At 42.5% G+C, this 12,575-nt stretch overlaps 1 protein-coding gene across 3 annotated transcripts in view; it reads left to right on the top strand.

Annotated features, from left to right (window-relative positions):
* Positions 1-7,203, top strand: part of CRCP (CGRP receptor component) — a 34,002-nt gene extending 26,799 nt beyond the window's left edge. For all 3 annotated transcript variants that reach the window (XM_052804853.1, XM_052804854.1, XM_052804855.1), the window contains exon 6: positions 5,089-7,203. In XM_052804853.1, the coding sequence (XP_052660813.1) occupies positions 5,089-5,232 (144 nt within the window). In that variant the 3' untranslated portion in view covers positions 5,233-7,203. The remainder of the gene's footprint in view (positions 1-5,088) is intronic.
* The last annotated feature ends 5,372 nt before the right edge of the window (positions 7,204-12,575 follow it).

Genomic DNA, 12,575 nt, shown 5'->3' with positions numbered 1-12,575 from the left:
GTTTGTTACCCATCAAATATTACTTATCCTTGAGACAGTTTCTCAGTTCTCAGAACTTTTTAAGGTTCTTCAGTGTGGCTTTATTTATTCTTCAACATTTGCGGTGTATTGTTGTGTCTCAGAAGGCTGAATGAAATAAACATTAGCACTGAAAGCTTTAAAGAAGCACAGTGAGGATGATGAGGTCTCTTATACTTTGCTTTTACTTGGGTAAGCAGAAAAGATAAGGTATGGTTATAATTAGGGAAAGCATGTTCCTAAAATGTTTGTCCTTGTTTCACTGAGTTAAAAAAAAATCTAGACCAGTATGCATGTGTATATATATATCTGTGTTCATATTTTGTACTTACATGTGTACATAGCACTATGAACATACAGATTTGCACATTTATTTTATGAATAAACATTTTAATCTTTGAAATTACCTTGATAGTCAAGCTAGCTGTTACTTTCTGATTTACCTTCTCAATAAATAAAAGCTTCTGAAAATGACTTTGTCGTGAGAATTTATCAGCAGGTTTTAATGTGACTTACTGCTTAATGTAATGCTATTATTATGTTCTGATATGGTAATTATGGTTGTTTTGTTCCTCTGAGAAATTCATACATAGTGCTCAATTAAAAAAAGCTATTGTTAAAATGTGCAGCTGGGAAAGGCTGCATGGTAGTAAAATATTCCACATACACGTTTGTTTAATAAGCACAGCTCTGGTTTCCAGTAGCGGTTATGTTACTGAGCAAGGCATCTGCCAGTGTTTAATTCTCCAGTTGGCGAGCGATTTGTCTTTTCATTCTCTTGTAGCAAGATTCAGTGATGGATGTTGGATGCATGTTTCATTTTGCTCTGTTAGAAAGCCGATGCCTAGATGTATCTGCAGAGGCAGAACAGAATTGGCATCCTTTTCTTAACGTAGTCTCCATTTAGTAAGTGTTTGCCTAATTTTAAGCTTAAAGTCCAGTTAGGTTAGTCAGACCTCTTGAGTACTTGAAATTAAATCAATACATAAGCTGTGGCTTAACAGTTGTAGGTACAAGGTGCTTAAGAGGTGAAAAATTAGTTATTAGACTTCTAAATAAAGGTAGCATTGCTCTCAAAGGTGAGCAGTACTGTGGCTTTGGCTGCCTTCTGAATATTTTGTACATATTCTACAGTTCTGAAGATCTGGCTGGTTGTAGCAATAAAGTAAATCAATCAATAAAGTAAGAAGCAAATTTTAGGTACTCAGGCTTGAAAAGTGTGTATTAGCTGCAGGAGGAACATGCCTCCTTTTTTTTAGCTGTAAGAATTTTATGCCAATTAAGTTACCAAATAAAGTTTTCCTGCTTCCTTCCTTCATTCCTTCTTTGGTTGTCTTGTAGATTATATTGTTTAGAGCATTAGCTGAGGGGGGAAATGAAATGTGAAAATTGATTACTGTATGAATATATTGCAATGAGAGTTTAATGACTAACTGTTACTAGTTTGAGTGAAATAGAAGTTATTATTAAGGCCTGACTTGACTGAGTTGATCTTGACCACATGGTTGCATTTCATAGAAAATACATACTGTGTATATGTACGAATGACATCGGTATGCTATAACATTTGCTACAAAAACACTGTAGTTATTTTGGGATAGTATAGACTTGAATGCCGAAAAGCAGTAATGGCTTGGGAATTATTTATTACAAGAAGCAGCATAGCTGACATGGCTTACTGCCTTTCCCTTGTGTTCCTTTCAAGAAAATCCTTGCTCTCAGCCCTGAGGAGGAGACATGCTTGTCTTGCCGCACATCAGGGTGCTTTTTATCTATAAATTGTGTTACTATAACATTGTCCAATTCTGTTGTTGCACAAATCCCTGAATATTGAAAATACACAGTTCAGCGGAGCTTTGGTTGATGATACTGTACGCTTTGCACATGGCATCATCTGTGAGGATAATCTGTTGCCATTTGGTGTGCGTGGCACTGCCAACGTAAACATCTTATGTCATATGCTTATTAAGAACATTCGCATTTTTGTTTTCCTTAGTATAAACTTTGCATTCCTGACTGCTTATGGTTTGAATCTGTTGCTTGAGCAGTTTCAGCAAATTGCAAGTTAGAGGTTAGCAAGGCTTTTTGATAGATATTTTTTCATATATTGGTAAAATTCTTGCTGGAAAAGTAGGTACTCGAATACAATTGTTTCTTTTTGCCTCTTAGGCTTTTTCTTACACATAATTTCTCTTCTGAGCGTCATTACATTATTTCCTAGTACTATCAGTAGCAAAAGTATTTTATCTTAGAGTTGTAAATCAGAAGACTCTGCGAACGTCTGTTGAATCTAGAATAAGCCTCTGAGTGACCTTTTGTTTCCCTTGGTATCTGTTTTCCTTTAGGACAGTTTCATTTGTCTCTCTATCTACATGCTCTCTCAAAATTTTTGAATTTTTCCTTTTGGCATGCTGCTTTGCTGCTTCCTAATTGCTTATGTTTTCATAAGTTGCTGCTCAGGCTGTTTCCCTGAAGAGTGAAAAAAATTGATTTTTATAGTTTATGCTTTTGGTCCTTTGAACTCTGGAATAGTATCACAGCAAAATAGCACTGAAGCATCAACTTGAATAATAAGCTGTCCATCCTGCCAAAGGCAGATTTTTGTCTGTTGGTAGTTCCTGGTGTGAGAGCTGGCAGTGAGGATGCATGACTCAGAGGCACCGAGAGGTAAGCCCTTGATGAATTTGCTGCAGTATTTTAAGGACTTACCACTTCCCTCTGGCAGAGACTATGGATCTGTCAACCAAAGGGAATTTGGAGCTACATTACCCACTCCTCAGTGCAGTACCTGGCATCTTTCTTTAAAGATGCTTTTCTCAACAGTTTAATGAGACATCAGTTAGAACACCAAAGCATCTGAAACATGAGAGACTTATTTTCTTTCATCAACATTCTGGTAAAGTGTGATTTCTTAAACTACCAGAGCAACCACCAGAGATCATCTGTCAATGTCCCAAGTTGGATCTGCAGTTCGTCAGTCTTGCAGGCTTCCGTGCTCGCCAGTACAAATGGCATAAACGTGAATGTTCATATTGGGAGTTGGGGCATTACTCTTTCCGCACTGGGGAGCACGTAAGAAGCAGTGATTAGGCACTGGCATAAGTATACTCTGCCTTAAATACAGAAGTTGAGAAGAGTCAATGCTGATCTAGAAATCACTCTCTATTATCTGTTTAAGTTCTGATCAAATCCCCTGAAGCAAGCACCTGAAGGAGAAAGTGTTTGGAGAAGACAGGGAGAGGAGATATATAGGGAGGGATAAAATTTAAATGGGGAAGAGGGGTGGACTTCATGTGATCCAATAAATCAGATCTAAACTAGGCAAGGTGCCATTTTTCTGAAGATCAGAAAGCAGTGGGATGGTAATGAATGCGGGAGACATTGGGCACTAAGAGATAAATCATTCTGCCTTAAGTGATACTGCCTGTCCAAAGGACATGGGCTTTTTCTTTGTACAGTTCCTGCTGCTATGGGGCTGTCACCTTTAAAATTCAATGTAACAGTAATTAATAACACTATAATCCAATCCAAAAACCAGGCTGATAATCCTTTTCAAAATTTAATAGCATAGGTCATCTGTAGAGTGATGGCTTTGTCAGCAGTATTGGCAACAAAGAGTGTATGTACACGCTGTAACGTACTTTATTGTATAATGTTGATGCTCCAAGGTATGCTAGTCAAACTGCTGAGGTGATCACCTCTGAAATGCAGTCTAGCAGGCAATTATTCAATACCACTTCAGTAGCTGCCACAGTTGCTTACGCAGAAGGGTAATGTTAGGAGGATTTTTAGTATGTTGTAACGTGTAGTGTATAGTATAGCAGCTGGCAGTAATGAGAGCCAGGGCTGTTTTTCCAGACAGGGTCCTACAGTAGTTTTTGAACTAACCATGGTTGGAAAGCCACTCCACAGAGAATTTCATCCTTTGATCGGCATGGTCCCCAGAAACAGTCATTTGCAAATGGATATTCACTGTCTGCCTTTTGCTACATGAGTGGATTCTAGCATGCTCACTTTCCTCTTGTCAAGGGTCTGTGGATAATGGCTAATGAAAGATGATCAGATTGTGCAAAGAGGGCTCATAGGACATTGAAGGAAAAAAAAAGTTAATTGAATATACCACTCTGCTTTTTAGAAGGCAAGATGCATCTGAATAGCTGACAATTTTTAGCTAGAACTGATTAAACCTGTGTTGACTTGGAACCATAATTAATATAAATCACCGCTCTTCAAAGGACATTTTAAAGGACATTGTATAAAAAAGAAAATCTTGAACCCCGCAATCCTAATTGGTTTCATTTGTGTTTGAAGAGATCTTTTGGCTTGCTTTTCCAGTACTCTGACAAGCTTTTCCTTTTAACAGCTGCCTATAAATTAGGGCAGTTGTTTTTACTGGTAGCAGTGATATAAGAGTTCCCACAGCACCATAGTGAGAGTAGGTCCCTAATTAATCTTACGGAATTTTATTGTTGATTCGTGACAACATGTTTTGTGTTGCTCAGAGCTTTTATATGCCTTTATATTCAGGAATCTCACAATCTAAGCAAATTCCAATGAAGTATAGCTGCTGTAGGATTAGGTGGTTTCTTTTATGGTCTGATTACTTATAGTCTAGGTGCTGGATAAGATACCAAGGTTCAGGTAATCACTCTCAGGTTATCTCATTTCAGTTCTCACATGAAAGCACAGGAACTTAGGAAAATAGGTCTGGAAGGTAGGCCTGCATGTGAGCTAAATGAAAAGCCTGGCTCAAGATACTGATGTGTAGGTTGAGAGAGGCTTTAGGAGAAACCGGGGAGGAAAGCCTGTTCTGAGTGTGGTGTTTTCCTCATTGTAAAGAAAGCAGGGTCTCATTATGGAGTGCCAATTGTAGTGGTTAACAATGGAGCTCTTCTTTCTTTTTTTAAATATTGTAAGAGTTCCGCTTTGTAAAATGCTTTTGTAATGAGCTCAGACTATGTCTTACATCCATTGAGAACAGTATTTCCCAATTAGTTGAGTCCTTCTGTTTGGAGCTGAGGAAGGAAGTATGGATTTAATGATTACAATAGATTATCTTTTGACCTGCAGATGGTAGAAGAAAGCGAGGAAAGGCTAACAGAAGAGCAGATTGAGTCACTTCTCCAGACAGTCACCAGTATTCTTCCAGGGGATCCAGAAGAACAACAGAGGGACTCGGCAATGGCAACCGAAGACAAAGGTGACCAAACATAGGAGGCATCGGAGCCAAAGCTGGCAACAATTTCAGCAGAAGAGAATCAACTAATATTTTTCTGTTTTTTTTACTTAATACCAGTTTAATCTTGTATTGGACATCGTTGTAAAATGTGTTACAATTTTTATTACTCGGAGGTGATGAGGGAACCAATTGTTTACAAGAAAGCATGGAAAAGGACTCCATTGTTTTGGCATTTTGTCATAAACAGGGATGGTAGTAACTGAGTTTGTAATGTCGCAGTCTGAGAAATTATGGGGCACAGAATCTGAAGTTTTTGTATTTTTTCCATTACCCATGTAACAGCTGTACATTTGAAGAGGCTTATATACAGCTGGCAATATTTTAATTATCACAGCAGTACTGCAATTATAATTGCTTTCATATGCTTTTGAATTGCCCAACTGGTTTTCAGAATACAGTCTACAATACAAAGCCAGCTTTTGGAGCTGTTTGTGAAAAGGGCTGGTTTTGGCGATCAGAACATAGAGTAATGTACAAGAACCGCTTGGTATCTGCCCAGACAATTTCAAGTAGGCTGTTGGCATCATGGAAGCGAGAGGATCTGTTGGTAGGGTAACTGTTCTCAAGGGTGTCTGACAGTCTGTGCTTGATAAAAGAGAGATCCAGATCATCAGCTAAATCAACATATTGCTACTGAAATCAGCTGAGTTGGACCAGTTTACAGCAGTTGAGGCTCTGGACTCAAATGTTGTCAAGGCTCTTAGTAATAGAAACAGAAGAACATTTAGGCATGGGGTGTATATTTTCCCTTTGAACGTTTGTTCCAATATTTATATATAGACAAGTCACAGTCTTGTGAACATGCTGTCGACCGTGAAATAAATGAATGAGTCAACACTGAAGTGAAGTCCTAATCTGGTTCAGAAGAATGAGAATCAGTCCTGGCTGAAGCAGAATTTTCTGTGTACTGAGCTTTTGTCTGATTAAAGATTTCAGGGTCAAGTATTTAATGTTGAAAGCATTGATGATTATAACAAATCGTTTCTGTATCTCTACATATATATACATAAAGTCATGACTTATACATGGCACTGGTTTTATACTATGACAGCAGACCATTCTTTTATAATTATTATAATGTACTGGAAATAGAAATAAAGTTTGAAGTACATCCTGGGAATTTTGTGGCTTACAGACAAGATGTAAGACCTTGAATCAGAATATCTGACTTTTTTTTCCCTGCTTCTGTCATGGTTTTATTTTGTGTGTTTATGCAAAGACTTTACGCTTTCTGAGCTTTAGTTGTGCCGTATATGAAAGGGAGTGATAACTTCCAGTGTGTGGGGGATTTATGATATGCATTTCCATGGTATTTTAAGCTTCTTTGATGTTTGGAGGGGAAAGGAAATTATTGGCAAACATATTTGTTATCTCTCAGAGATAATTTATCTAATATTAAATACATTCCAAGGCTGGAGACTAAAAGTAGGTTTTGACTGGGTAAGTGTAGTATTAGAGGGGGAAAGTCCTTGGTGGTTTTTGTGATACATCAATATATATTTTTCTCTCTAAATGTGCAACAAAACAAAAGAGATAAGTAGATCATATCACAGAATGACATGCAGTTAATCTTAAAATGAGCATTTTTACTCTTAGCAGTCATGGATGTTGTTTGACATGCTGTGGCCTTGGGCTGCGTTTACATTTTTATCTGTCTTTTTCTAAAATTAAGTTATTGAAGCATGTTCTAAACTTATGAAAAGCAGATGGAACCAGATTGCAAGTATCTTTAGCCAGCAAGAATATTTTAACAGATCTCTGAAGTTGGATGTTCCATCTTGGGAATTGCTGATTTGTTATCGTAATGGATTTTTGCCAGCATCCATGTTGTCTTCTGTTGTACGCTGTTGTACAAGATACAAGAACTTGTTCACTTGCTATTGTATTTAACCTTTTTATCAAAATCAATCCCAGATGGATACATATATTAAACTTGTGCAAATGCATGGATAGCTTTTTCAGTCTCAATTAAGATACGTAAACTATAATTTCCCTAAAAATGCAGTACTAAGTAACATTTGAAGGGATCTGGGATTTTGACATCTGCATTACATCAAGAAATCATTTTTAAATCTGCTGTCTGTGCTCTCTGACTGTGTAAGTACAGGTGAGGAATTACTCTGGCTCTGAGAGCAAGTTTCACGTTATGGTGTTTACTCTCGGGTGTGTTCTTTGGAAACCCGAGACTCAGAAATGGTTTATGGAAAGCAAATGTCATCTTGCTTACGTGATACCATTTTTCCAGTGTCCTATATATTCCATAAAACATCGGCCTGTCTCCCAAGGCTGCTTTCTGTTTTCTTAACTAATCAGTTACCTAACACAGTAAATGTACCCTGCTAGCTCTTCTGAAGGAGAGAAGACGGTGTGAAGAGAGTGGCCCTCTGATGCATCGCGGGTACAAGAAAGTGTACGTGCGTATTGGGCACTTAAAAGCTCAGTCTGTAGTTTTGAGAAGAAAAGGGCAGAGTACTCAGCACTTTCTGAATATTTAAGAAGTTCCTATTATTTTTAGCTTTCTCATTTCTTGTGTGTTCCTCACTTTTATTTTGTATCGCGTGTTTGGGTCTTGGCAGATTGACAGCTCTGGTTATGGCAGCCCTTGTGCCCTCGGCGCTGCTCTGGGAGAAAGGGGGAACAAGCTGCCAGAATTTACCTGAGGTTTCAAGCTGTGCGTGAGGTGTCGTGGCTTCTCTTTTCATAAATTCAAGCCCAAGAAGGACAGCTCTCCTTAGGGTTGTTTGGCAGTCCTCGCTGGAAAAGTTTTATTAGCAAGAAGCTTTATTTTATGCCACTCCTACCTGGCTGTGCTCTGGTGGTTGGAAAGGGAAATGGGTACATTGGAAACGGACATCCGCAGGGAATTTTGTAGAAGATACAGGAAATCCCTACCGAGGAGCTGAGCAGCTTTGGTGGTGGTCACGCCGTGCCAGGGCTGTGTGTAAGGCTGTTACCCACCACTGAAATGCAGAATTTGACAAGCTCTCCTTTTCTTGCAGGGAGGAAAATGCATTTTGTTTGTCTGTATTTGTGTGGCATATTTACTAGACAAAGGTGTGTAGTCTTAATTAGAAAAAGCAAACCCCAAAATTTGGGACTTTTGCTTTTCTTCTGAAGCAGGTTTTCTTTTGGGCAGGTTTTCTTCTGAAGCATGTCTTTAAACAACATTGTAGTAGAACATTGAAATTGCTTTCAAGCCTAATGCATTGGTGTGCTGAAAGGATTAAATAACATCTACAGTGTCTTGAGGTTTAAAAGTGTTTATGCAAATATTTTTTAAAAGGTCCTGTCATAAACAGTTCTGTAGGTAACTTTTTATTTACTAACATCTCCACCAGTCATAGACAAGCTATTGCTTTTGAAGTCAACCAAACCGGGCCGATTTACAGCGGTAGAGAATCATGCCCTAAAATAATTAACCAGTCACATCACAATACAGTGTCAGGGGTGGATGTCTGCAGCTGCTGTAATCCTAGCAGACCCCTGACACATGAAGAATAATCAAACTGGACATATTTTTGAAACTGTCATACCTTAGAAGAAATAAAGTCAAGAAATTTAACTAGAACACAGCTTAGTTGTTGCAGACTGAAGTCAGTGTGTGCCCTGGAGCAAATTCCTGCTGGTCCCAGAGGTGTCTTGGAGGCTGCGCTCGGAGGGAGCGGGGTGAGCTGCAGGCTGCCTAATCCATACTTTGCTCTTTGTCCTGTTGGAAACGTGTGTTTCTCCCAACCGATAGTTGAAGGGGGAGGACCTGGTTGACCCTGCTTGAGCGGGGGAGTTGGACTAGGTGATCTCCAGAGCTCCTGTCCAACCTCAGTGTTTCTGTCAGTCTGCTTTCCCTTCCTCCGGCTGCGGACTCGGGATGTTTTCGCTTGCTCGCTCAGCGCAGAGGCAAAGGCTGCTTTCATTAAGAGCTGAGACGCAGCAGACTGAGGGTTTTTCTCCCTTCTCCACCTTTCCGTCCATGCCTGGTGCAGCGCAGCCCCTTTGCAAGTGGGTGCCTGGGGCTCTGGCACAGTGCAAATGCTTTATTTCTGGGATGTTGACAGAGAGAAGAGGACGGTCTTGCAAGGATCGCAGCAGGATTTTGCGTTGTGCCAGTGGTTTCGTCAGTTGCTTGAGCCTGAAATCGGAGTTTATGAAGTTGCTCGGCATTAGCAGCGTGTCCTGCACATTGCAGCTACGATAGTGAGTTGAGTCTGTTCCAAAAGAGGCTCCTTTGGTATGAAGGATGTGTCCCAGGATGCTGCTGGGATAAGATGGTGTTTCAGTGTGATCTTAATCACCATTTTCTCTTGAGTTTTGCTTAGTGTTACTCCACGGGCCAAATTAATCCGTAGTGCCTCTCCACTGCCTTAAATTTGGCCCGAAATACAGAACCATTCACTCACTCATGCTGGCTGTGCTCGGCCCCTCTGAGTCAAGCCAGGGGTGAATTAACCCAACCCAAAGTGGGATTGTTCTGGATCAAATTTTTCTGTATTGCATTTTCTATGACTAAACTTTTTATTGCCTCTGCCTCCCTGGGGCGGCAGCTTTTTGCCACAACAACTTGCGAACGGCATGTTGTGATTCCCGGAAAATGCTTCGCTTCCTAGGCATGAAATCCACTTCCCTGTGTTTGGACACGGGCTTCAAAAGCGTCAGTCTCAACTGGGAGCTACTGCTTGTTGTTCAAGTGACTTCTGAAACGCTTTGGGCTTTGGCAGGGGGAAGGGGAGTCGGGGGAGCCTGTGTGCACCTCAGCCTGGCTGAGCTGGGGCTTTTCCCACTTTTCTTTCTTCATTTTCCATCTGCTACCCATAACAGGCCTTTTCCAGCCTGTTCCTGGTACCAGCTCCCAGAGAGAAGGAGATGCCAGGCTGTTTCAAAAGATGTACTGCAGAAGGAGCATGAAGATGATCTTGTGTGCCTGAAAACTTGGGGGTTTTGCAACTGTACCCAGTTGGTCTAAATAACAGATAGCGTCTCGCCCCATGAGCTTTGCCTCACTGATAAAAACATCTGTGGTTATGAAATGTTCCTGGGAATTGAGGAGGACTCGTGGAAATATCTCAGTTGACTCCTCTCCAGCGCAGGCAGGCGATGATCACAAGTTAACCACCCAGCAGGCAGCAGCAGCTGCTTCTTCATGCTCTGACCCACAAAAATAAAGCCTTACATTTAAATCTGAGTGACAACTATTGTCCTTTTAGGATGACACAGTGACCAGGCAGGCACTAATACTCAGCTCCTGCGGTTCCCGGAGGTCAGTTCTTTGTTCTTAGAGATTTATTTCCATTCCCGCAGATGAGCAGTGCCGGGGTGGAAGATGCGGAGCAGGGAGCCGGCGTCGGAGCTGTCCTGGCAATGGGAGATGCCCGTGGATGGCTGCATGGAGCAGCGCTGGGTCGCGAGGTGCAGGTGGGGAGGGGATTGCATCGCAGGGTCGGTGTTTGTCACCTCGAGAGCTTTCTGTTGGGTCTCCACCACCACCCGATCAGCAAAAGGAGAGGAGATTTAGCGTAGTGCCTTTGGAGCTGGACTCAATCAGCAAATGCCAGCTCTGCTACAGGCCTGTGGCCTCGGGGAAGTTGTTTCTCTTCTCTCTGCCTTGATTTCTTCTTTGGCCAAAGGCCATTATTTTTGACCCCAAAGCTCTCGGGACCCCGAGGTGAGCAATCGGCTCAGCTTGCAGCGAGCCTGACACCAGGAGCGCTGCCCAAGAGCTTTTTAACGTTTTTGTCCATCCCGACAGATAAAAGAGGAGCCTTTTGTACTAACAACTAGGAGCTGATGAGGAGGCTGCAGCCCTCGGCTTTCCCCATGCTTTGAGACCAGCGTGTGGGTGTCCATGATGCGCTGCTGGGGCGGCTGCACCCGCAGCGGTGCTGCTGTGACCGTGGTCCTGTCCTTCTGGGCACACGGGTGTCTGTCCTGCTCGCGGGCTCTGCTCCCAGCCGGGGCTGTCCCTTCCCGTAGCAGTCCCGATGCGACCACGTACTTGGATATCTGCGGTGAACGCTTGGAGGTCGTTCGTTACAGGGAGTCGAGTTAGGACTTTCATAGGGCGAGGAGTTGCCAGACATCACAGCCTTGTGCCCCCGGGAATTACCCCACCACGAAGGCATGTCCTGCATGCTCTGCACATCGTTCCCATCGCTTGTAGCAGAGGTAACGGGGAGCTGAACTGTGTGATGAAATGACTTTCTAATGAAAACATCTGTGCTCTTGAATTGGGCACAAGGTCAAGTCTGAGGATGGGGCTGAGCCATGAAGCCGAAGGAAAGCGTTCCCTTGCGGGTGGGCTGCCAAGTGCTGGCATGTCGGCATCACGGGGCTGGTGGCCGTGTCCCCTTCAGCAGGGGAAAGTCATGCTTTCCCAAGAAGCAGTTCATTTAATTTATTTAATGGCAATCAGAGGGTCATGTTTATGCAGGAAACCTAAATTACACAGGTTCCTCTTGTGCTTAAAATGCAATTGTGGGAGCATATCCTGAGCTGGCATACATGGACGTTGCTCTCCTGATTTCAGTGGCATGACAGCAACATGTGCAGGAGCATCCCGTGACTCAAGGAAAATGTGGAGAGGGTGGCACTTGGTGTCATCCCAGCAAGAGAGTTTGCAAAGGGTGACTCGGGGACACCAAAACCAGCCTTTCTGCATCAGTGAGGTGTTGGTGTTGGTAGGGAAGACCCAATTTGTGTCCCAAAGTGACCGCAGTGGTAGAGCTGATGTTGGGGACATGGGCAGGGACATGGGAAGAGCGGGGCAGGGAGCAGGTGGCTGGCAAGCCACCAAGAGATGAATGAGCAGTGAATACCAAAATGAGCATCATATCTCTTCCTTGCCTGTGAGAGCGATGTCTTCATCTGGGCGGTGAGATCCTGCCCTAAGGACACTGGTTCCTCGCCACCAGCTTGATAACCCAACGTTCCCAATGCCGTACTGAGATCAGGGATTGGGATCCCTGTTCCTGGGTGAGATCCTGTAAAAGGGGAAGGGGTTTGGGGCAAGGCAGGCAGGGAACTGGTTGTCCTTGGGCTGTTAAAACTCTTTAAAATATTTCAACAGCAGCTTGGATGCATCCAACGCTCCTCCCCCTGCCCCCCGACAAGCCCAGGGAATTCTCTAAAGAAGCCCAAAGTACCCTTTAAAACCACAAGTGATATTTTATAACCTTCCCGGAGAGAGGAAGGTCATGTTAGCCCCCTTTCCAAAGGGCTGCTATGGAGGCCCAGTTTGGGATCCAGCCAGCATCCTGGAGGGAGTTGATGGCAGCGTTGTTTAGGTTGGAGCTGCCCAAGACGTTGACAGAGAAAATATTTTCTGTTC

The sequence above is a fragment of the Harpia harpyja genome, chromosome 12 (assembly GCF_026419915.1).
Source record: "Harpia harpyja isolate bHarHar1 chromosome 12, bHarHar1 primary haplotype, whole genome shotgun sequence".
Classification (NCBI taxonomy): domain Eukaryota; kingdom Metazoa; phylum Chordata; class Aves; order Accipitriformes; family Accipitridae; genus Harpia; species Harpia harpyja.
This window is presented reverse-complemented; position numbering and strand designations above follow the sequence as displayed.